The sequence below is a fragment of the Acomys minous genome (assembly GCF_964271855.1).
Source record: "Acomys minous genome assembly, chromosome: 1".
Classification (NCBI taxonomy): Eukaryota; Metazoa; Chordata; class Mammalia; order Rodentia; family Muridae; genus Acomys; species Acomys minous.
Window position 1 is genome coordinate 42,067,248 of NC_140483.1, and position 25,236 is coordinate 42,092,483.

At 38.2% G+C, this 25,236-nt stretch overlaps 1 protein-coding gene across 2 annotated transcripts in view; it reads right to left on the reverse strand.

Moving 5' to 3' along the window:
• The window catches only part of TPR (translocated promoter region, nuclear basket protein), a 58,548-nt gene that overhangs the window by 20,439 nt on the left and 12,873 nt on the right, over positions 1-25,236 (reverse strand). For both annotated transcript variants that reach the window (XM_084782036.1, XM_084782035.1), the window contains exons 13-34: positions 23,117-23,314; positions 18,992-19,099; positions 17,739-17,965; positions 16,862-17,025; positions 16,143-16,276; positions 15,903-16,051; positions 15,101-15,263; positions 14,038-14,172; positions 12,973-13,113; positions 11,198-11,363; positions 10,424-10,590; positions 9,345-9,497; positions 8,958-9,074; positions 8,071-8,274; positions 7,789-7,973; positions 6,955-7,102; positions 5,186-5,323; positions 4,967-5,098; positions 3,672-3,802; positions 2,361-2,571; positions 944-1,087; positions 569-767 (exon numbers count right to left, since the gene is read on the reverse strand). In XM_084782036.1, coding sequence (XP_084638162.1) covers positions 569-767; positions 944-1,087; positions 2,361-2,571; positions 3,672-3,802; positions 4,967-5,098; positions 5,186-5,323; positions 6,955-7,102; positions 7,789-7,973; positions 8,071-8,274; positions 8,958-9,074; positions 9,345-9,497; positions 10,424-10,590; positions 11,198-11,363; positions 12,973-13,113; positions 14,038-14,172; positions 15,101-15,263; positions 15,903-16,051; positions 16,143-16,276; positions 16,862-17,025; positions 17,739-17,965; positions 18,992-19,099; positions 23,117-23,314 — 3,514 coding nt within the window. The remainder of the gene's footprint in view (positions 1-568; positions 768-943; positions 1,088-2,360; positions 2,572-3,671; positions 3,803-4,966; positions 5,099-5,185; positions 5,324-6,954; positions 7,103-7,788; positions 7,974-8,070; positions 8,275-8,957; positions 9,075-9,344; positions 9,498-10,423; positions 10,591-11,197; positions 11,364-12,972; positions 13,114-14,037; positions 14,173-15,100; positions 15,264-15,902; positions 16,052-16,142; positions 16,277-16,861; positions 17,026-17,738; positions 17,966-18,991; positions 19,100-23,116; positions 23,315-25,236) is intronic.

Genomic DNA, 25,236 nt, shown 5'->3' on the forward strand with positions numbered 1-25,236 from the left:
TTCTACCAAAAGTACAGAAATGTCCTTGGGCTGGTAAGAGCCCACACTGTGTTCTTTGAAAAGCATATAGGTAGCAGTCTGGACTTGAAGAATTTCACATATAGAACAGTTCCATACTAATATAAAAGGTGAGCAGTACTCCAAGCTAAATACCAGTGCACTTCATAAACACAGCAAACATAATATTTGAAAATTAATTTTCTGGCGCTGGAGAGATGGTTCAGTTAAGAGCACTGGCTGTTCTTCTGGAGGAGTCAAGGTTGGTTCCCAACTCCTACCTGGTACCTACCAGTACTCCAGTTCCAGGATGTTTAACACCCTCTTTTGGCCTCTGTGGGTACCAGGGACATGTGTAGTATATACATCTATTCATGTGGGCAAACTATTATACAGTTTATACAATAAAATCTAAAAATAATAAAAATTTAAAACTTCCCTGTGTTAAATAAATCTAACAAGCTCAAACACATACAAATTTATAATATTGCCTTCTCTTTCACATTTTAAGTCTGTACTGGTAATCAAGTTTTAGTGTACAATTTAAATTGTAGCATATACATGCAATTACCAGCTAGGTGTGCAATCTTTGATTTTGCTGCTACAATTGCCTTCCTTGTTTTTTCATCCTTTTCAGTTATCTGCTGTCGGAGCTGCTCCTCCTGTGTGGTTCTATCCTGAAGGTCTTGACGAAGGCGTGACAGTTCAGACTGGAGCTGCATGGTCTGGTCCTGGAGACTTCTTGCTTCTGCCTCTTTTTCAGATAGTGTCTTTTTAAGGAAATAGGAGTACCATGTAACTCAATCAAATCAGTTTAACTTTCTTATAAAGTACTAGAACACTTCTACAAGTGCTACACGGTAAGGGGGTGTTAGTGTTTAAACGTGCTACCTGAGGCTCAGAGAGAATTAGGAACAGTCACCTTCTACTGCCCCCAGAATCATACCTTTTGCAGAATCTCTACTTGAGCCTCAAGTGACTTTGTCTTTGTTTCAGATTGGCTGAGGGTATCTTTGAGCTCCTGCATTTCCTGGACAGAGATGTGCTGTTCCTGATGGTCTCCTGAAGATTGAGTGGAGGTCTCCATGGCCTAAGATGATAAGTAGTAACAGCAATACAGTTTTGTCTAGTAATTCTGCTGCTGCAAGTTCGCCTATGCTAACTATGCAAATAACTTACAAGTGCACTCAAAAGTAAATTTCTACAGAACAATTTTAGTGCTCAAAATGCAAAAATTAGTCATGGTTTTCCATACAAGTAGACACTAAAGATGATGCACTGTAAATGTACTTCTGACACGGAACATGGCCTCCTAATGATGGATTAGGTACGAGAGAGTGACCCAAGAGCATATGCAAATGATACACCTTTAGAAACTTGTCTTCCACACCAAGAAAAGCACACTAAAGTGCTAGCAAATACAAAAAGTGCTAAAAACCATTGAGAGTTATCTCACACAACTTGTTTAAAGTGATACAAAACCTTATTAGTCGTAAAAACTATCAAATTGTCCTTACTCATAACTTTGGCAATGAGCCACTGTGATAGCTAATTCTGGACTGTCAACTCGATTATGGTAACACACACCTAAAGCACTAATGTGCCCGTCATGATTCTGTGAGGGCCTTTTCAGAATGGATTAACTGAAAGGGAGAAGACCCACCCTGTTCTATAGTAGACACTCTGGACTGAGTAAAAAATAGGTAGAAAGCCATGTGAGCTGTAACTCTCCTTTCTCTGCTTCATGCAGCAGGCAGCATATCCCTGCCATAAAGTCATCAAAAGTCACACCTTCCCAGAAGTGAGGGACTGCATCCACTAAACACGATATTGGGTTACAAGAACAAGAAAAGGTAACTAGTACAGTTCTTAAATCCATCTGCAAATACTATCTGAAATACTACTTGCAAAGAAATACTATTAGAAATATGAAAGGCAAGGTCAGGTGTGGTAGTGCATGCCTTTAATGTTAGCACAGGAGAGGCAGTGGCAGGCTCGCTAGATAGAGAGCCTGGAGAGAGGAAGGAGAGGAGGCTGGGGGGATAGGGTGGAGGGGATAAAAACAAAACAATATACTCAGTATTAATAACGTTTTGTTGTCACTTTATAATGTCTTTTGATCATCATATTAGATATTATATAACCAATTTTTGGCCAGGTATGTAGTACACACCTGTAATCCCAGTATTCAAGGAGCTGTGACAGGAGGCTCTGCAGTTCTAGGCTAGCTTGGGATACATAGTGAGAAGGTAAACAGTAGCTTTAAATCAAATAAATGTATTCCTGTACTTCTATGAGTTTAGACTCTAAAACCAGTAACAGTCAAAATCAGAAGAAGCGGAAATCACATTTCCTCAAAATACCTTATCTTGCTGTGCTTTAAGTTCTTCATACTGAGTCTTGTACCTGCGCCCAATTTTCTTAACTTGAGTAATTGTTTTGATCTTTTCCTGTATATCAATTATTTTGGCATCTAAATCTTTCTGAATGTTTTCCTTTTCAGTTCGCACTTTATTTAAATCTTCCTTCAGACTCTGGATTAAATTCTGGTTGTTAGTCAAGGATGCATTTGATCTTTGGGGGAAAAAAAGGAGGAGAGATTTCTTAAAAGAAGTAAATACACAATGTTTTGCAAATTTTCAACTTAAAAGTTTATATTATGCTGCTTTAATAATAACTTTCTAATTAAAAACTACTCCAACTTTAAAGATAATTTCTTTATGAATTTAGCCTTTTATTAGACCTTATAACACAGGCCTAATACCTGTTCTGAAGTTAAGAAATCCTAAACGACTAAGGAATCAAGTAACATAAGTTTACAAAGCTATCATGTGACCTGCTTGACTGAGGACTCTCTAAGGGTCAGATGTTACCCAAGTCTCCTATAAGGGGCAGAGAAATTTCGTCACCTGTTCTTCTGGACGCACATTTGGCAATGCTCTATGCAGCTTGCTCTCCTGTATATGAGGTCATGAACTGAACTTTCACACTGAGACAGCCTAGAGTAAGAGCAGCAGCTAATACCAACTTTATACAAGTATGTACTCAAGATTGCTGAATTTTTAGTTTTCTTAAAGAAATAGTATCCCTCATCCTGAACATGACAGAATACTCTTTAGAATAAAGAAAAATATATATATAACAGAAATCTGTAAGCTACAAAATATTCTTCTATATGGACAAACCACACACACACACACACACACACACACACACACACACACACAAAGTGTTTTACAGATTTACAAAGAGGCTAGTAACAGAAAGACAAAAAATATAATTCCTGACTATAATTTTTAGAAAATAAAGTAGCTTTAGAGTTACAACACGTAACTTTTAAGTAATCAGGAAAAAGATTCATATAAGAACACAAAGAATTAAAATGTGTGGTTGCTTGGCTCAAGAGAGAAAGAAGCAAAGAGCCACATGAAGGGTTCTACCACTTCTACTAACCAGGAAACACTTCAGGACCATATAAAGAGTCGAAATAAACTAATCCCAGCACTTGGGAGGGTAGCACTGAGTTCAAGCCCACCCTGGCTTACACACAGAATTCCCTTAAGATAGTCTGGGCTACAGAATGATCTCCTGTCTCATAGGAAATAGAAAAACAAAACAAACAAACAAACAAAAATCCTGCGTTACATATACTTTAAAACTTTTATTCCTAATACCTTGCAATTTCAGCCTTAAGTCTTCCAACTTCTTCATTTAGCTGCTGAATTCTCTTAGTGTGAATTTCCTTTTCAGAAAGTAGCTTTCGATATTCTTCTGTATCTGGATCTTTCTGTTGATTTATTAGATGCTAGAAGAACAGAAATGCATACTGTCAGGTTCTATAAGCAGTCCAAATCTCATTACTTACATTCAGTGCCTTAGATGCAAAGTAATCAGTACCAAAACAGTAAGTCCGAAGCTTAAGATAGGAGAGCAAAATCTAGCCAAGACAGAAGAGCAAAAACCAGATGTTATTAACTATTCATCATTTTTTCAGAGCTGTGAGTGAACACCAAAGATTCTTAAGGTTTTTTCTTTTAAGATATGTTACGGTGCATGTGTATGTGTATATACATGCCATGAAACACATTGACAGTCAGAAGCCATCGTGGAAAGTCAGTTCTCACCTTCTGCCATGTTGTTCAGCAGTTACTAGCCATTTCACTGGCCTAGCTATAAAAGCTTTTAGTAGTACATACCTAATTTCACTGAAGTAATATTTATGAAGAAAAATATGTATGTTTTATAATCTAAACATGTGAGACTATTTTAAATGCAACTCATTCCACTAACCATGAAAGTCCGGCCAACATGACAGAAATGTCTGGAGAGCTAAACGTCCTTTTATGACACTCCATTGTCTAACAAGAGCAAGATGAGGAATAAAAGTGCTCTGAAACTCTGAAATATTTCTGTATCATTAAATGGCTACCACTCTACAGCATTTCTGGGTGTTAAACTGCATTTACTAATTTTTGCCAACAGAACCATGCTTTAATACACATATTATGCAAATGAGGAAAACTAGTCCCAAGAGGTTATGAAGCACACATGGAGGGCATATGTAAGTTATGTAACTAGTATTTGCAAGGTAGACTTCTCAGTAAATGCACTACACTATATGATCTGATCCCCAAAGGCACAGTGAACAAGTTTCCTCCAAGTGCCGCAATAAAATATACATGTATTTTCACACATTAAAAATATTTTAGAAATAAAGCTAATACTTAACCACTTAGAACAACAAGAACATTAAACACACACACACACACACACACACACACACACACACATAAAATTGTGAGTTTTCTTTAAATGAGCTATCCCATGCCATAAATTTGTGTGTATAACTATTAAACTTGTAATGGTAAATGCAGTGTTCACTAGTTTCCCAACCATTTTTACATGTCTGAATTTTACCTTATTATTTAAAACCGTCTCTACGTTAGTGAATGGCCAACTGTGTACTTGCCTGGCTCCGTGCTTTCCAGCGCTTGACGTCCTCCTCTAAGAGCTTCTTCTCCGCCTGCAGCATGCCACTCTTCTCACTTAGCTCAGCATTGGCTTCTTGTAAAGGTAAAATGTCTAACTCCAGTTTCCTCACCTGAAAGTGTGTATTTTTTTTTTAATGTTAAGCTCATTTATATTTTTTACAATAAGAGCTTCTGCTCTCAACTAATAAGACACAAACCTTTGCTTGCATTTGTTGTAGGTTTTGTTCAAGCCTTTCCTTTTCTTCTCTTAGCATCTTATTGGTCTCCATGACCACATTCATTGTCTCAGTCTTCTTCATCAGTTCTTCATGTTGAGCCATCGTTTTTGCAGTTACCTGGAACCGACACACACAGAGATCAGCACCCAGCATTCACACACCCTCTTCCTGCCACTTCACTTCTCACCTTCCCAAGTAACAACGTACAGAGGATTTAGATTTCAACTTTTACTGAAGCTTTGAAAGCTTGCAGGTTTATTTTGAGACATGTTAATTTCAGATGAGTTTAAACAAATGTAAGAGATTTAAAGGAAAAAAGTCTACAAATCCTACCAACAGAGAAGCAGCAGCAGCACAAGTAAAATGGTGTGCTTTATCCTGTTTTGTTTTGTTTTGTTTTTTAAACTGTACTTTGGTACTGTTAGTTTGATTTTTGCCTTTTCCATTTTCTAAACCTCCTGCTCAGAAGTCCCTTATCATTTGGTTATATTATTTCAGTATGATTTTAACAGTGTGAAGCTGTTCTCTTCCACTGGTATAATTTTCCACCTTTGGCATGGGATGGTACTTTATTTTGTGTGGATGGACGCACTCACACATATGTACGTGCATTTGGATGAGAGGGTGACTTCTGGTGTCTCATTATTCTGTACCTCATGTTCTGAAACAAGGTCTCTCACTGAACCTGCACCTCAGTGGCTCAGCTTGGCTAGCTGGCCAATGGACTCCAGGAATCCACATGTCTATGCCCACCTCAGCACCCGGGTGCCTGATCATATTTGTGCACTGTTTTTGACATAATGCGCATTAACTTCTTGGCTCTTCTTACTCTATCTAAGAGTTGCTTCCCCCTTATGAATCTGGTCATGGGCTGAGCTTTTAGTACATGCTCAATAGCCGAAGAGATTATCAGAGAAAACTGAGAGGGCGGAGAGAAAACACAATCCTACTAGATGACTCATCTGCTCTTTCTTCTCAGGGTTAACTTCACGATGTATTTCCACGGTGAGACAGCAATTAAATTTGAACTGTATTTTCAAATCAGATGCAATTCTGTGTCTTTCAACTTCTGTCAGAGACTTAGTCTTATAAATCTAATTACTCCCATTCCCCTAGTAGTCATGTCTACTACTTACATGTTGTTTTGTTTTCTCTCCAATTATTTCCTTTGCTACTAGATCTCCTCACAATGAGTGAACTCGGCAGTATGGAACTGCAACTTAAAATAGTGAGCTCACCCCTACCAGAGACCTCACAGCAGCTTTATCTTCCTTTTTCCAGGTGTCATTTTATACCCCCCCACCCCCCCACCCCGTTGCTTCTTTGCTGAAAAAATTATTCTAAAGCAATTTAAATCTACTCTAGGATGATTCTAGAATTTTATTATAGAATGATTCTCAAGGAATGTATATACAGCAACTGTAACAGACTAGGCAGATAGAATTGAATATTTTCTCCCCTACAGTCCAGATGCTTCGTGTGCACGCCTCAATCCTTCTGCCTGTCATCTACACGATACAGACAAGGAAAACCAAGCAATGTACAGTATAGAGAGTGAGTCCTGTGGAAGGAGAATTCCAAACTAGGCGGCTGGACGACAGCCTCTATCCACCACCCACTTAGAAACACTGGGTAGACACTACATAAACTTGTAAGTTTAGGACTAGTACTTACATCAAATTAAATTTATGTAACACGGTGGTAATATAAATGAGCTTTCTTTCCTCAAGCTCAGGATGCGCACGTACCTGCACCTTCTCTCTTTCTGCATTCAGGCTATCCTGCAGCTCCTGCAGCTCCCGTTCTAACAGCTCAACTCTTTGTCGATATCGCAGACTCTCAACCTGAGCCACCTCAAACCTAGTTTCAGCAATTTCTTTTTCTCGTCGTATAAATCTGCAAGAATACATATTAAAATTTTAGTAAGCTAAAAATTCAGTATTTTAAATGGGGCAACTCATAAAAAGTATTCACTTCCATAGTTCTTTTCACACTTCATGATAGATTATTTTTTTATTTTGGGGTTAAACAGAATTAGAAGCATATACTAGGCCTCCAAAATGGCCCAGGAAGTAAACGCACTTGTGCAAGGCTTGCACACACACAAAAATACACTAAATAATAATATGTTAAAAAACAAGCAAAAATACATTATCTTTAGGTTGAGTACAATGGCACACATCCCTAGTCATTCCCAACACTTGAGGGATAAACAGGTGGGGTTAGTGAGAAAGAGGTTATCTCTTTAAAATGACTTCAGACATCTAGTTTTCCTTGCCTTTGTTATGATGGGATCTTGTTATGTAGCCCAGCCTGTCCTGGAATTCCCAGTTTCCCCCTTGGCCTTCTGGGTACCAGAATTACAGATGTGCACTTCACTACTACACACAGCTGAAGCTTAGTTTCTCGGTAAGAATCAGCTCAAGTTCTTACTCTCAGATTCAACCTTAAAATCACCAATTTAATGTATGTTGTCAACAGTGACTACAAGGTCACTTGGCCCATTAAGCCTTGATGGGTTTTATACTACTGTATTTGTGCCTGTCTACTGTTGAGCCATGTTAAGAATGCATCTGACTTACCTCAGAATTTCTAATATTTGCTCTTGAGATTTTCCTTCTTCGTTGAGAGATACATTTAATGGTACTTGCACAACCTCCTTCATAGATGTGACCACCTTGTCACTTAATTTTTCGATTTGATCATGAAGCAGTCTGTTTTGTTTCTCAAGATCTTCACAGCGAGACACACTCTTGGAAACCTCATCCTATAAGCCAAGAGTCCATTATAATGGTTTCCCAAGTGTACAGGAAAAAAAAAATCTTTAATTTCTCTAAACAGTCTACTGCAATCTAAAACAGTACCTTTAACACCCTTTCTCTCTCTTCCCATGACGCTTTGAACTCCAACAACTGTGACTCCGCTTTCTGAGTTGTTTCTTCTAAATGCTGGCGGACTGATGTCATGTTTGAAACTTGTTCCTTGGCAGCTTGCAGAGCTTCTACGTCAGCAGCATGTAGCATCAATTCTCTCTCATATTTATTCTGAGCTTCCACAGCTATTTTAGCCTGCAATTAATGATCCCCCCCCCCCCGCAATTAATGATTTCATTTCAAAGAAGATGAAAATCCACTAATGAATACCTTCACAAGAAATATATTTTCCAGCCAGGTGTGGTGGCGCACACCTTTAATCCCAGCACTTGGGAGACAGAGGCAGGCGAATGAGTTTGAGGTCAGTTTGGTCTACAAAGAGAGTCCAGGAAAGCCAGGGCTCTGTGTAACAGAGAAACTTTGTCTCGAAAAACCAAAACAAACAAACAACAACAAAATATATATAATATTTTTTCCTATGTATGTCCATGTGTTGTATGCACATGTGTGAAGGCCCAAGGATGTTGGGTGTCCTGCTTTAGAATTCTCCTTCTTATTTCTTTTCTTTTTTTAAAGATTTATTTATGTATATTAGTGCTCTGTATGTATGCCTACATGCCAAAAGAGGGCTTCAGATCACATTATAGATGGTTGTGAGCCTCTGGAAGAGCAGGGAGTGCTTTTAACCGCTGAGCCATCTCTCCAGCCCCCCAGCCCCATCTTATTTCTTTCAGACAGGGTCTTTCATTGCACCCATTTGGTAGCCAGCAAACCTAGCAACCCCTTAGGGTTTCACATGCCTTGCTTTCTACATGAAAGGCGGAATCCAAACCGAGACTTAAAGCTCACTGCTCAGAAACTATAGGATGAATACTCACTTGCTCTTGACAGTCACGCCTGGCTTGCTGCTCGTTACTTAAAGCTGTGCTTGCTCTCTGAAGAGCTTCTTGGACTTCATTCTGAACACTAGAAAGTGTTTTCTTCAACTCAGTTAACTACACAAAACAAAAATAAGCCACAGTTAGCTACAAACTTGGAAAACACTTAAGACAGACACTTAACAAACCAATTAACTAAATTAAACACCGCTACATCTGATGTTATATATATATCCTCTGCCTACCAGTTTGCAAAATCCAAGGCAGAGCTTCTAAAAAGTAGCAGTTTTGTTAGGTGTCTAAAAATGTCAAAAGGAGATTCATACAGGTGCACAGAAGTGAGTGAACAATAAATTAAAATGGGTAAGTGTGCCCTAGTGAACTCACTTGCTGCTCCATGCTCTCGATGGCTTTTCTCTTGTCATCCTGAAGTTCTTGTTTTTCCTTCTCTACTTCCATCAACTTTTTCTCCAACTGTGTCTGAAACTCTGCTGACTCTTTTAGACGAATTTCAATATTCTTGCGTACTTCCTCAGTCACCTTCATCATATCACAAGCAAGAAACAAAAGTGATACAAATGATACATGACACTTTCTCCAATCCAAATTAAACTAGAACCAAACTAAAGTTACTATTTGTCTTATACTGAAAAAAGAATCCCTAAAATGGCCATTAGCCAAGCAGATATACCACATGAATCTAGAAAAATAACTTTTCTTTTCTTTTTTAAAAATTTTTTCAAAACAGGGTTTCTCTTGTAACCCTGGCTGTCCTGGACTCACTTTGTGGACTGGGTTGGCCTTGAATTCAGAGATCCACCTATCTTTGACTCTCCGAGTGCTGGGAATAAAGGTATGTGCCACCATGCCCAACTGCATAATTTCTCTTTCAACCTGGCTTTTTCATATTGAAATCTCAATCTCTTACTTCCCCTTCCACCTCACATCCATATACCCAAATCTACTTACTCTACCGCTAAAAGATATCTTCCTTACATCCCGATATCCACTGATGCAAATCACCTAAGGATTTTTAAAAATGTATTCTCCACAATGTACCCTTAGTCTCCTAAATTAATTTTTGAAAAAAATTGTCCAACATGACATATTAAGAACTAATGTGCCTGCATAAGCTCATATACGTAATTTAACATTTCTCTGAAGACTTTCTATTTCTCAACTGAGGCTTGACTCCTTTCTACTTCTATTACCCAATTGCCTTTATTCAAATGTGCCCACTTGTCATCTTTTATATGGAGTTATGCACATGCAACAGATAACTCACTCACCATCTCCAATGTCTGATCTGTACCTCGTCCTTGCTTTCTAAATTATGTTATATTTGTTCTGATTTACTGGATCCAAGAACATTTTAGAACTAAAAGTAACGATGTTGGTCCAACGCTTACCACACTACTTTAAGAACAAGCAAATTTGTAATTAAACATAATGTAAATTATACACACCTGTTTCTCCTTGTTTAGGGAATCTTCTAAGCTAGTCACCATTGTTCGATATTGCTCCACATTACTAGCACTTGTCTTGAGTCTCTCCTTCAAGTCATTGACCTGTTCTTCAGCCTGCCTTAGCTGACTCATAAGATCATCAATGTCCTCTTTGTCACTAGGCTGACCTGGAAGACATAAAATGCTCAAATAAAATATATACTTTCAATTAATATTTTAAGTCATATTAAAGATGACTACTATCAAGAGTGTGTGAAATCAGGATTAAGGCTAAAGTTATCTATAAAGTACTATTTCAATCCATGTTGAATACCAAATTAAAAACTAAGCCAGGCACAGTGGCCTATGCCTTTAATTCCAGCACTTGGGAGGCAGAGGCAGGCGGATCTCTGTGACTTGGAGGCTAGCCTACAAAGTGAGTCCAGGACAGCCAAGATAACACAGAGAAACCCTGTCTTGAAAACAGAAACAAAACAAAACATTATTTGAAAATAAGTTTTAAATTTGAAATGGCAGATCTGGGCAGAAAAATATACCACCCCGTACCCACAGCCAGTAGTTTCAAAGATAGGAAAACCAGAACATAGCTTAGCCAAGTGCCAAACAACTGTTTGAATTTCAAAGTCTTCTAGATTTATTATATGGCCCAACTTTGCTTTTCTATCTGGAAAGTAAAATGGGTTTCTCCAGCCTTCATTAGCATGCACCAAGATGGGATAAGTTCAAAGACTTATCTGCCTTTTACTTAATGTTACACCAAACTATTCTCTTTACCTTTACCGGTTCTCTGTGTGGACTGTGAAGCAAGCTGGACTTCCATATTATTAAGGTGCTGTTTCAGTGTAGCAATTTCCTTTTGAGCATTTTTTAACAGTTCTTTTGTGCTAAGATGAAGATTTATCTCTGTATCTAGCTGTCTCTTTGTATCTAGCAGTTGAACCTGTAAGATACAAATGTATTAACACTATAAATAAAGATAGCCTCTATGTTCCTACATAGCTAGTCAAAGCAATATCAATATCCTAAGGATTCTTAGAACCCTTGGCTCAGCTAGAGACCAACACTTGAAATTCCTAACAACACAAAGCACATGTCATCAAGATTTCTAGTATAAGGAAGAGAAGACTATCCTGGCTTTTGGAAAAAAGGCTGTTGAATAGATCACAAGAAAGAAAGTGAAGAGATTTCAGCAGATTTCCCTGAATAGAGAACACAGACCTTGAACATTCCTGGAGACCAAAGCATTTCCGGTTCATGCTCAGAGTATTAGAGAGAAACAGTGCACTCAACAGAGCACCCTGGGGATAAACAGAGGGCATCTCTTCAATGTCTAGCACACTGCTGATGAGCACGTTTGTGAAATTATCCCAAATCACCCAAATAGCTCAGGATGAAGTGTGCCTAATACTCAAAGTCAAGATCAGCCAAATGGAAAAAAAAATATTCATTGCACTACAGAACCAGTACTTTACAGAGATCGTGCATTAGTAGTGAGAAGTAATTAGATACAAAGCAAGCACCATTCTGGACCTGCTTAACTCATGATGAAAAGCAACACTCAAAGAATCAAACTTTTTTTTTTAACCTTTACTGTCTTTCAGAAGAAAGCTACAGAAAACTCAAATAATAAAAAACACCCAGTATCTATATCCCATGGTTAGAAATTCCTGGGACCACTACCACTCTTGGTTTCCATCCTAAGTACACAGTTAAAATATTATTGCTGATAAAGAGGAATTTCATGTCTAGTGCTGTCAAGATGGTCAAAAGCCCAGAACTAAGGAGCTCATAGGCCCAGGTGGACACTTGGTAAATGGTCATGCTATCAAACTGCACTCTAAAAATGATTTATATTTTACCCACTGCTTTGTGCTGCTCTCAACATTGGTCAGGGAAGGTCTTTCTGCAGTGCATCATGGTTAATGCAGACTTGTTGGTGCTCAGCTATGGACAGGCCATCTATATCAACTTCCCACCATCCAAGGTTCAGGGGAGTATTTTTGGAAGTGGAGGCAGAAAGAACAGAAGAGCAGGTGGATGGGAAGGAAGGTACGAAATTCTGACTCTGGTCCTGACATGGCTATTGCATACATCAACAGCTGAGGTTACCTATTTACACAATGCCTGCCCCAAATCAAGCCAATCAAATTCCAGCATAGATGGGGAAGGAGCTACTGGCAGCTGCTAGCTATTAAAGGAGGGAGAAATATTCTCCTTTAGGAATGTGGCTGCAGGCCAGTTGCTGTAATGGGCTTGCAGGAATCACAAATTGGACTCAGGGGGCTATTAATAACAATTTAAGAACATGAGGACAGAAAGTTGAGAGGGAGACAAGGTAGGGGCAGTAGTGGAAGTTGGAAAAAGATAGTGCACAGATATGATTATATGTATTATATACATGTACAGAACTTCCAAAGAATAAGAATATTAAAAATCAACAGGCACATTTCTGAGTCTGTAAGTTTTATAAAATGCTTTGCCTTAATTGGTGTTTCTGCAAAGACCAGGACAGTACAGTAAGTTACACATCTCCAGAAGCTGGTACTCACATCTAGATTCCTAGTAAGTGTATGTCTCTGTTCCACTTCGTTTTCCAACTTCTTCTTCAGGTGAGAGATCTCGTGCTCCAGTTTTTCTATCTGGCTACTCAGCCTTTGCTTGGTTTCTGTTTCAGACCGCTCTAGTATTCCCTGAGGTAAAAACAAGCCAAAGATGCTACACAACAAAGGAGTAAAGCAATACAAAAACATTAGAGGCCATACAGTAGGAGGTTATAATCCACGGTGGCATTAGAATTCAGAAGATTGTTTTTGTAGATTTACAAAACAATCTACAACTTTTGGAAACTTTTCATATTAAAAATGTATTTATTTTTATGGTATGGGACAGTACATATAATTAAAAAAAAAAAAGCAAGCAAAACTCTGTGGAGGAATGCCTTGAGTGGGTGTAGCAGTTGCCAATAAAGAGCTGTTTGGCCAGTCAGCTGGGCAGAAGGACAGGAAGTGGAGGGGAGGGGTTTCGGAGGAAACAGGAGGAGGATGGCAGAGCTGGTGGCTGAAAAAAAGAGACTAAGGGAAAAGAATCCACCCAGGGAGTCATCAGACTGGCAAGGTATTGGCTTATATGTGTGTTTTAAGGATGTTAGGGTTAGAGCTCAGATTCTGCCCATCACAGTGCTTGCAGTTTAAAAATAAACCATAGACTCTGTGTCTGTCCTTTGGGAACTAGCTGGTTAAAGAAAACTACTGACTTAATAATTTACTGTGTTGACTAACGTAGGAAGAATAAAAGGTAAACAAACCTCCAAATCCAAAACACCAGAACATATGCAACTATGTCATAGTCAAATCAACATATTATGAATTATCATACTATAAATTGTTTTATAACACAAAACATTTCAATAGTTATATAATCAAGAGTTGTAAAGGCTCTAATATGCCAATCACACTGTTCAACTAATTCTCTGAGTTTCCCTTAAAATATTTTTTTTAGCACACCTCCAATTTTAATGATCACCATAATGGATGAAAAAAGTAACATGAAATTTCTAGTTAGGAAAATTAAGAAGATAAAGGATAATACCACTTTGTGTGTTTTTATTTGGTTACCTGGATTGTTTGTAGATTAGTCAGCAGCAAGTTCTGTCCCCTCTGTTCAGCTAACAAAGACTCTCTTTGCTGAGATAGACGGACTTCTGACAATTTAAGCATTTCTTTTTCCTTCTTCAAATTTTCTGCTCTTACCTTAAAACGAATATAAATGAAAGAAAAAAATGTTGGGAAATACTCTGTAAAATGTAATATACTTACAAAATTAAAATCATTTTTCTTTACTATGTATTTCTTAATGTAATTTAGACTACAGCTCTTGATCAAGAAAATAAAATTCCCAGTTTAATGTACTAAATAAAATATAAAGCAAAAATGATTGAAGATATTAACAGACCAAAGAAAAAAGTCTTTCGACTTAACACTAATATGATGACTTTGCTCTAACAAACTATTCTTTAACTTCAACTTGAGGGGATCCAATGCCACTGATATCCAGCATCCGAACTTACAGGCACATACTCACATACAGACACACATCTATATATAATTAAAAAACAGCAAACTCTTCCCTCAAAATCCAAAACACAAGAACAAATATCGTATGTAACTACCATGGACAAATTAATATGCTTTGAACAGTGTCAGTTTATAAGCCATATTAGTTTCTAAGAATTTCTTTCAAAAATAAATATTAACCTATTCAGACTTTTTTCTTCCTTAAAGTATGTACTCTATGTTTCAGGATTCAGGAGTGACTTGAAATGTAATATTTCAAAGTATTCCAATTTAGTCCTGAGTCATATTAATTATCAATCATGAACTCATTTCTTATAAAAGAGAGATAACAAATAGTACTTAGCTTATTAGTAAAACACCACAAGTATGGGATATTAACTTTAACATCATCTAATTTGACATTTAGTTAGGAGTACTTTCTTTTTTAATGCTCAACTAAGATTTTATTTCAAGTCTTACATAGATATAGGTAGGCTATTTGGAAACTATGTATTGTAGTCCACACAATGCTTTACTATTATTTCAACCAATAAAATCAAAGCAATAACTAGTGATATTAAATGCCATTAATAATACAAGTTGGCCAGGGAGTACTTGGTCTTACTTCTGCAACAACGAGCTTTTCATTGGCTCCTCTCAAGTCTTGTGTCATCGTGTTGATGATCTGTTCCTGCTTCTGGGTTGTTGCAGTGAGTTTCTGATTTCTCTCTTGGAGAGAAGTTATTTCTCGGCGATATCCTTCAACATTATCTTGCAGCATTTCATAACTGGTTATAAAGATAAGTAGTTCTTAGGTCTTTAAAGACTTCCACAGAAACTTAATTTTACATGATTGAAATTAGAAAGTGGCTTGTATAATCATGTGAAACCATCTATACTGCCCTTATTGAGCAGCTAAAATTGAAATTATAAATAAGGCAATATTTCATGCTGAATAACTTATTAAAAATCATATTGAAAACACTGTCAATATCTGAATACATAAGGTAACAATCACACCAAGGAAAAGGTTAAAAAATGTCAGCCACAGTGAACACACTTGCAAGCCCTGGTGGTGTACACCCACAATGCCAGCCCTGGGAGGCTGAGGCACGACTGCCACCAGTCTGAGGCTAGCCAGAGCCACTCAGTAAGATCCTGTCTCAAACAGACTCATACTCCACACCTTCTCAGAAACAAGACCTCTCGATCTGAGGAAAGGAAGCAAGCAGCATTCTTTACATGAACTTAGTGAATTCACTCCTGGCCCAGCCTGGGAGAATTCTCGGCCAATGCAAAGGAATAACGCACTATAGCTTCCCATTTTGAAACACATCCCACAGAAAAATTAATTCTGGAGCCTGACTGGTTTGAATACTGAAGTGTAACATTTAATGTCACTAAGTCTTAAACAAAAGAAAATTTACCGTTTAGAAGCAAAATCCAGTTGAGTAGAAATTTTGGTGTTTTGTGAGCGCAGGTCTGTGACTTGCTCCTGAAGTTTTTCTAGCTGGTCATTTTGAAGTTTTTCACTGTCTATTTTTTCTTTTTTATAGTTCTCAAAAATTTCCTGCAACTAAATATTGAAGCTCATTAGAAGGCAATCCTATTTTTACCAAAACCTGAACCCAAGTCTAACTGGTGCCCCTGACCAGGTGTGCCTTTACCTGCTTCAGGGCAGCCTTCGCTTCTATAGCCTCTGTGGATTCAATGACAGGCACCGGAGCAGGAGTAGAAACAGTCTGTGATGTGCTCGAACGTTTTGGAGTTGACACAAGAGAAATATCATCTAAACTTGAAGCTACAGAAAATTAAAAAAGACTGAATAAATGTTTTTGCTTGCTTTCATAAATCAGATTTAAGGATTATTTGCAAAAGCATCATTACTAAATCAAGAAGTGGAAAGTAAATTATTACTGGAGCTTTCAAAGAGTGAACTATTAAAAACTATGGCTCAGTGAGGAACATTGCCTCATGAGCAAGTCTGATCCCTGGGACTCACTTGCTGTGAGGAAAGCCACCAACTCCACTATTTATCCTGACCTCATGCACACAGTAGCCTTCATGTCTACACATATACAAGCACACAAATCAATAAAATGCAACAAAAAAGTTCCCTGTTTTTTACTAGAGGCAATAATTACAAATTAAAATATTAAAACAGGAAAAATAAACTGTGAAATCTTATAATTCACAAGTATGGTTTCCAACAATATTCATTTTTTTCTCAGTGGTGTCAAATGACACCTAAAAACTGATGATGCTATAATCAGGCTCACACACAGTTGAAGTCAGTCTCGGTATTAGACTAGCAATCGCCTTTGTCACAAAACCTTTTCATATGGTTATTTCCAAAATATTTTCCTGAAGTAACATAAAGATCTACCTTGTAATGGAATGGCCATTCCTGTTGTTTGTGACAATAAAATGCGGTACATGTCACGCTGACGAACTATAGAATCCACTAGCTGCATCTGATGCTGTCGTGACTCACGGAGATGCTCTAGTTCAGCGAGAGAGTTCTCAAGTTTATGTTGAAGCTCAGCAATTCTACAGAGAACAAAATGAGTCTTCATGGGTCCCTGATCCGAGGAGAGTACAGTGTCTATTCTAAATCATATAAACATCTTCTATCTTCATGTGTACTATTTTCATATCTTTTCCCTTTTCTTCTTTTAATATCCTAAGAATTTTTTCTTAAAATTCCTACCACAGAGGACTTAGGTACTTGTACTCACCAATAGCATCTGAAAAGCTTTCTCAGCATTCAACTAACTTAAATTTCCATCTTCTTGCTTCCTTCCCCAACACATTATCTTTATAAAAATCCAGTACTCTACCTGGGTAATGCCTACATATCTTTTTCATGAGACTTGTTTCTTGAAATGTAAATAAAGTCTGGCAAGTACATACTGCTACTGTAGGCTTTTACCTATTTTAGCACTAGTCACATTAAGTTTATCTCCTTATTAAAAGTAATTCCAGGCTAGATCAATGGCTCAGAAGTTGAGAGCACTGTATGCTCTTCCAAAGTTCCTGAGTTCAATTCCCAGTAAACACATCGTGTTCATAACCATCTATAATGAGATCTGGTGCTCTCTTCTGGCATGCAGGTGTACATGCAGGCAGAGCAAGCATATATAATAATAATAGTAATAATAAATCTTTGCTCAGTAGTATACTCCTAAGTCACTATATCTGCAGTATCCAGCATCACTAAGGATACACTAAGTCCAATAGCACCCTATGTAGTCGCTGCTTACTTAGAGGAAGTTGACTCTTGTTCTTCTCGTTCCTTGGTTTCCCCAAGTTCTCGAAGAGCAAATAGCAGACGCTGGTTCTGCTGCTGAAGCTCTTCAATATTCCTGTAAGATACTAGATGCTGCGATATTACTTCAGACGAACTACTTATGTCAGCAGAGCTGACCTCCTCATCACGAACCACATGGTTACCCCTTGCTTCTTCAAGCTCCATCAAGAGCACTCTAATCTAGAAACAAAAGTTTAATGTCATAAAATAGTATTATTAGCTTTGGTTTGAGGACCATCTGGAAGAAATGAAAAAGTTTCAACACCACTTACAAGAAGAACAACTAATGCTAATATAAATTATCTTAACAAAACAAAAAAACAAAAACAATACATAAAAACCTGACCTATCACTTTAGACGTTTAAAAAAATCAATGAAGCCGGGCGTGGTGGCGCACGCCTTTAATCCCAGCACTCGGGAGGCAGAGGCAGGCAGATCGGTGTGAGTTCGAGGCCAGCCTGGACTACAAAGCGAGTCTAGGACAGCCAAGACTACACAGAGAAACCCTGTCTCGAAAAACCAAAATAAGTAAATAAATAAATAAAATAAAAATAAAAAAATTAATGAAATAGTTATTTTAACATAAAGAAAACTTACTACAAAGTAGAAAATTATAATCCTAGAAACATGACTATTTTTCTAACACAACACCACCAGTAACTATTTTGTATTTGTTTTATATGGAAGGGTAGAGGGAGAGCAGACACCTGAAAACCCAGTACCCAGGAAGGTGAGGAATGAGGCCTTGAGTTCAAGGTTGAGACAAGCCCCTTTCTTAAAAAAAACGTAGTAATAAGTAAAGCACAGTATAATCTAATTTTAGCAAAAACACACACACTTGCCATGTTCAGGTATGTGCTTACTGATATATGAATGACATGAAATAAATACACAACAGTTTGCTAACACTGGGTTCACTCTGGGACACAGCAGGCAAGGAAGATGGGATATGGAGAACAACAAAGAAAAAACCCTATTTCAACTGTTTGTGTACTCATTACAAATGTTATATGAAGTGTGAACACTGATCAAACACCTGAGAAGACAGAGAGAGGACTGTAACTGCTAGAGCACTCCTGCCGAGGCATGAGAACACCGTACGCCTTTCCTAGAAGGCACCTCCTTACACACTAGGGTTCAGACTCAAGCATTACTGGACAGTCAGTGTTACAAAGAAACCTGGAAAATATACAAAATATTCTAACCTGTTGTGAAAGATCTTTTATTTGTACTTCCATTCTCTGATTGTCCCTTTCAAGTACTGATGAATGTTTGTTGGCTTTATCAGTGTCCTCCTGTAATCGCTGAATCTCCTTTAAAATAGAAATGAAAGTGATAACTCAGTGTCACCTTCAAGAATTTATGTATCTTTGCATATATATGTATGTATATAAATGTACATAAAGATATATACATATATGACTACCAAGCACTTTCTACACTTACCAAGTTGTCCAGTACAATTTTGCACATAGTGTCAAATTCACAGTATATTACCAAATGAACACAAATCTTCAGGACCAGAAAGAGCAAACAGTAGTAATCATGCTAGACTGATGAATTTGAGATGTCAAAATTCAATATTCTGGGTAAGACACAGGTTTGATAAAAAGAAGTGGCAGTTAATTTGCAAAGAAGCAGCAACCAAAACAGTGGCCATTGAGAAGGCAAGCAAAGTCTCTGCCGCCACAGCCTCAGAGGGTTAGAGGCAGTGTTTTGAGACACCTGCCCCAATCAGCACAAAACTAGATGGATTGAAAAACAACAACAGCAACAACAACAAACCCAACCAAACAACCAAACAAAAAACAAAACTATGTTCTATCTCCAACTTATGCATACTTAGGTTCATAAAGCTATTTTCACATAATTTTAAATACATCCTGGTAGTTCATGTACTTTTAAGAAACTATACATAAGTTAAGTGCAAAAGGAAAAAATGTGACAAAAGAAGTACAGATATATTGATGAAAGACAGCACTAATAAACCTACTAAGTACAAAACAAGATGAATTAACATGCGAGGTGGATGCAACTGGGTTACAATTAGGACGTTACAAATAAGAACTGAAGAGTTATACTAGAAAATACATGATTCATGTTGTAGACAGAAAATTCTAGTTAATTAAAATACAGAATGACCTTTAAGCCTGTTGTTATTATCGTAGGTAGTGAAGGAACAATTTTTTTCTAAGGTGAAAGCTCCTGTTGTAACTGATAAGTCTATCTGCCACTTAACTACCCGCATCCATCAGATACCAAGAAGTTCCAGGCAGCATCCTATTAACAGAAACTTAAGAACCTAATTGGACCCAAGAGACCTCTCTGATTGAGGTTAATTTGTCAGACTGCCAATAGTCCCTTAGGTCAAAATAAGTAAAATTACTCTTATGAAAAGGGCTTTTACTAGGTATGTCTGCATTTCAGTGATTTCTAAATTATAACAGAAAATATATAATTCTGAATTAAGGATGCAGTTTACTCATATTCTCCAAGAAGAAAATAAAACAGTTAAGAATAGCAGATATAAATTTATTTATCTACATTTCACCAATAAAGCTCTCTTACAAGCTTACTGACTTCTCTCTGTAATAAGCTATACCCTAAAGGTAATGTAGAGAGTATAAACTCTTCATTAAGTAAAACATAACCTCCAATAGCAAATAGGTATTTGTGAAATTCTTGCAACTTTTAACATAAGTAAAGAAGCTGTTATGAAATAATGCCTAGTGAGAGACTAAATTTTTATGACATAAAAAAATCTGTCACTTAATGTCAAACAGTACGATTATTTCTAGACAGGCCTATCAAAACCGTTTGGGGAAAATGATTATGCTAAATTAGCAAATGTTCTTACTGTTTTTTAAAATTATCTGTATTACCAGTAGGCCTGGCTATCAATCAATCAAGACACAGACATGTTATATTTTAAAATAGCCTTAGTTAACCTGAGGCAGGGCAGACATTAATCCTCTAAACTACCTCCCATAGTGGGGCAGGTATGGGATCCCTGCCTCAATCCCATGCCATCTGCTTCTAATAACTTCTATCAAGCCACTTCCCATCCATAATCCCAAATACTTGCTAATGTTCTTCATCTGGGCCGGATTCTCCATCCATGCCGGCCATGTGCTTCTCCTGCAGCTAACCCAGGCAGCCTTCCTCTCTCCTCTTCAGGTCTCTCTTTCTCCTCATGGTGGTCTCTCTTCTCCCCCCCCCCCCCAAGATTCCTCTCTCTCCTAGCCCCACCTATCTCCTGCCCTACCTAGGTGGGATGGCTTTTTATTAAAAAAAAAAAAAAAAAAAAGGTGGGTCACACAGACAACAGTAATTAACATCAGAAAACATCAGACCACCCCCAACATGTTCTAATGCATTAATTAAAACATTTCAAGAGTGGCCCAAGAAAGTTTACCTCTCAATTACTTTAAAATATATTAAAAGGTTCTCACAATTAAGCTGAAAGTGAAAATTTGTCTCGGTGGGGATGTAGTGTAAAGCCTTTCTAGTGTGCAGGGAGCAATTACATGCTGGATTAGCAAAAGCAGGCAAGTGAGCACCTGAAGGCAGCCCTCATGTTTTGCACAGCTGATGAATGGGTGCATCCCAGGTTCAGGAAAAGCCCCAGGGATTTTGCCTCAAGACTGCTTACTGTTGCTATCCTGCCTTCCATGCTTGTCTCATGTATCTGCAGGGCAGAGGCCCTCACTGCCTATTGCTTCACTCTGTTGGGCAGATCTCCTACAGATTATTTTGAAGATTTATCTTCATGAAACATGATTTCATAATTCCTGATAATGACTCCTGACTTGATTCAAGTAATTCTAAATCCTCTTGCAGTATAGCAAAAACTACCAGGCTCTCTAAACCATATGAATTACACCAGGAAGAAAAACAAGGTTGAAACAAATTAATGATCAAAGAAAATACATTCATTTTAGGTTTAGGTCCAGTTATACACCACAATAAGAAAGACCAGATGAATATAAAAACAAAGAATGAATGGTTAGCTATAAAAGACAGACACCTGTTTCTTTAAAAAAAAAAAAAAACTTGACATAAAAAACTCTTTCTTTGAGCTGGGTGCAGTGGTGCAGGCCTGTAATCCCAGCACTCTGGGAAGCAGAGGCAGGCGGATCTCTGTGAGTTTGAGGCCGGTTTGGCCTACAAAGTGAGTCTAGGACAGCCAAGGCTACACAGAGAAATCCTGCTTCGAAAAACAAAAAACAAACAAAGCAAAAAACCTCTTGTTTCGAACACATAATATATATCTGAAACAAGAAAGATAAAACCTCTGCTTTAAATTTGTAATAAACAAAAGTATCTAGCTAGATATAGTTCTAATGAAAGAATTTAGAGTCAATAATCCTACCGTAATTCCCTTCTTATGTAATGATTATATCTACTTTTGAATGAGGTAATTTTTTCATTGATGGTATAAAAACCCAAGACAGAATTAAACATTTGTTGAAGCCAGCTGGAATTCCACTTCATCTATCAGTTGTATATATGTATTTATGTATATATTGTCCATATGTCAGATTGCATGTTTGTATGTCTGATTGTCTATATTTTTAAGAATGTGTGTATGTACGTATACATGCAAAATTGTGAAACCTGTTAGAACTTGTTTAAAGTCCTCTGCTTCATCCAAAACTGTGTCCATCTGCCTGATTGTGTATGTTTTTATGAATGATTAGTGGGAACTCCCTATGTTTGTGTGAATGTATGGTTCTCCCTCCCTCCCTCTCTCTCTCCTGTCCATGACCAGTGGCTCCAAATAGCCAGGCTAACACCCTGGAAATTTAGGAGTCAAAGTATAAATAGTTTCTTGCAGCAACCAGCAATCCCAAATTGCAAGGCCTGAAAGATTAAGACTTAAGGTACAGTAACCAGAGCCATTAAGTCTGATAGTTAAAAGTTAAGATAGTTCAGAGTTTGCTGCTGTGACCAGCGGCCCCAAACAGCCTGAAAGTCTGAGAGCTAAAGCCTGTGATCCCAGCACTCAGGGAGGCAGGTGGATGCAGGTGGATGTCTGAGATCAAAAAACAAACAAAACAAAACAGAGAGAGAGAGAGAGAGAGAGAGAGAGAAGAAGAAGAAGAAGAAGAAGAAGAAGAAGAAGAAGACAGACAGACACCAAAGAGCCACCAGTTCATTTGGTCCCCAATGCTGTCCCACCTCAGCCACCCCTGTGCTCCCATATTGTAAAAGCTCATTTTTTTTACACTAGTGCAAAGACCTTTATTAAAACAAAACAAAAAACCTGCCATTACAAGACGTTTCATTAGTAGTTATGCCCATAGCTCAAGTTCAAAAATGGAACCAACCTTCATAGCTTGTTCAAGCTTGGCAGACAGACTCGCCACAGCTTTCTGAGCACGCTCATACTCTTCACGCTGGCGCTTTAAAATCGGTGCTTTGGCTTCCACTTCTTTCACTATCTCATCCAGATACTTATTAATTCTTTTATTTTCTAGTTTCTCCAAAAGCAATTGATCCTGAGTTTCCACATAAGCATTATATAACTGGAAGCAGAAAAGGTGGTCATTTCACTTTTGAAGTGTAACTACAGTAGTATATAGCCTATAGGGGCTCATAATAAACATCCCTTACTACTTATACAAAAAGAAATATTTGTCATGCCACATACAACTAAAAGAAGGTTAAAAATTCATTTCTTGTTTAAGACTTATTTCTTATTTTTAATTATGTGGGGATGGGAGCAGGTGGGGGGGTGGAGCACTGTAGAGCAATGTTAATTCAGAACATGGCTGCTTTGGGAAGAGATCACATCCAAAGGTCTTCTAGGTCTGTGTAATCTGGCTGAAATACAAACATGCCTTTAACCCAGGAGACAGTGGCAAACAGAGGCATGGTAGTACATGTCTTTAATCCCAAAGAATGAAGGTGAAGTTAGTTTGTAGAAGAAAGCACCCACGTTTAAAAGTGATGTCTAACTAAATGGCAGAAAAGGTGATGAATCAGATCTGACAGACTAGGATATGCCCAACTCTTATGAGAACAAAGGGGAAAGGTAAGCTATTTAAGATGCAGTTTTACCAGGACAGTGATAGAGAGATGGGTTGCAGAGAGAGAACTCAGGTGAAGATGGGATGAGCCAGATATGAGTAGAAGCCAGAATATTAGAACAAATTGCTGAGTTAAGTTTGAGGCCAAGCAGAGCAATTCCAGGCCAAGAGAGAGAAGTTAGATTAAGTAAATCAGCTGAGAGAAGAGATTGAGCGAGAACAGCTGAGTTGAACCAGGCAGCCCAGAGCTCAGTAAGAACAAGTAAGGGGAGCTCATTAAGCAGGAAGTCTCAGAGGCTGAAAATGTTCTAAGCCTAGGTTAGACTGTACAGAGGTTAAAAGCCTCTAGGCCTAGGCCTAGGTTAGCAGACAGAGGCAGTTAAGCCTCCCAGACAACAACTGAGCAAGGAGAGTAACAGTCACTTTTACAGGGCACATGCCTGTGAGTGAGGGCACATGGGGAGGCCAGAAGGTGACGGATCCATAGAGCTGGGAAAGGCTGTTGGGAACAGCCTGATGGGAGCTGAACTCAGGACCTCTGCAAGAGCAGTAGGCACATATAGCCACAGGGCACCTCTTCAGCCCAGCACGCTCCTCCTTTTATTTTTAAAACGTTTATTACTGCATATGTGTGAACGATGTTTCTCCTAGTGCAGGTGCACGCTGCAGTTTTGTCTGTGGAGGTCAGATGACAAGCTTTGTAAGCGGCTTTTTCACTATAGGGTTTGAGGACAGAATCAAGTTTGTGAGAATGCCAGCTCAAGCGCTTTCACTCATGAAACCACCTCGTTGCCCTCACCCAAAAAACTCTTAAAAGTCACCTAATAATTATCAGGTAATTTAAGAAACTGGGGGGGGGGTGGGGGTGGGGGGGGGTGAAACATGTAGAGGAGTTTTATTTCAGAATATGGCAACTCCAGCAAGAGATCACATCCAAAGACCTATAGGTCTATATGATCCAGCCAGAATACAAACACGTCTTTAACCCCAGGAGACATAGGCATGCAGAGCTCTGGGTTCTAGTTAGTTCAGTTGAAAGTGAGTGGAGTTCAGGGCAGTTGGTCCAGTTCATTGAATTCAGAGGCACTTTTACAGAGGCAGGGTTGAAGAGAGAACAAATGAGACACAGATAAAGACACAACAAGCCAGAGAATGAAGATTAGAACAGATTGCTAGAGGTCAAGCAGAGCAATTCAGCTGGGAGACAGAGAGAAGCCAGTTTGGGTCAGACAGAGTGGAGAGGAGTTTCAAGCCAGAACAGCTAAGTGTAACCAGCCAGTCAGCGTTCAGAAAGAACAAGTAACGGTGGGCTTAGTCAGCTCTAAGTCTCAGGCTGAAAATGTTCTAGGCCTAGATTAGATTAGATGGAGGCTAGAAGCTTCCAGGAATAGTCCTGGCTTAGCAGACAGAGGCAGTAA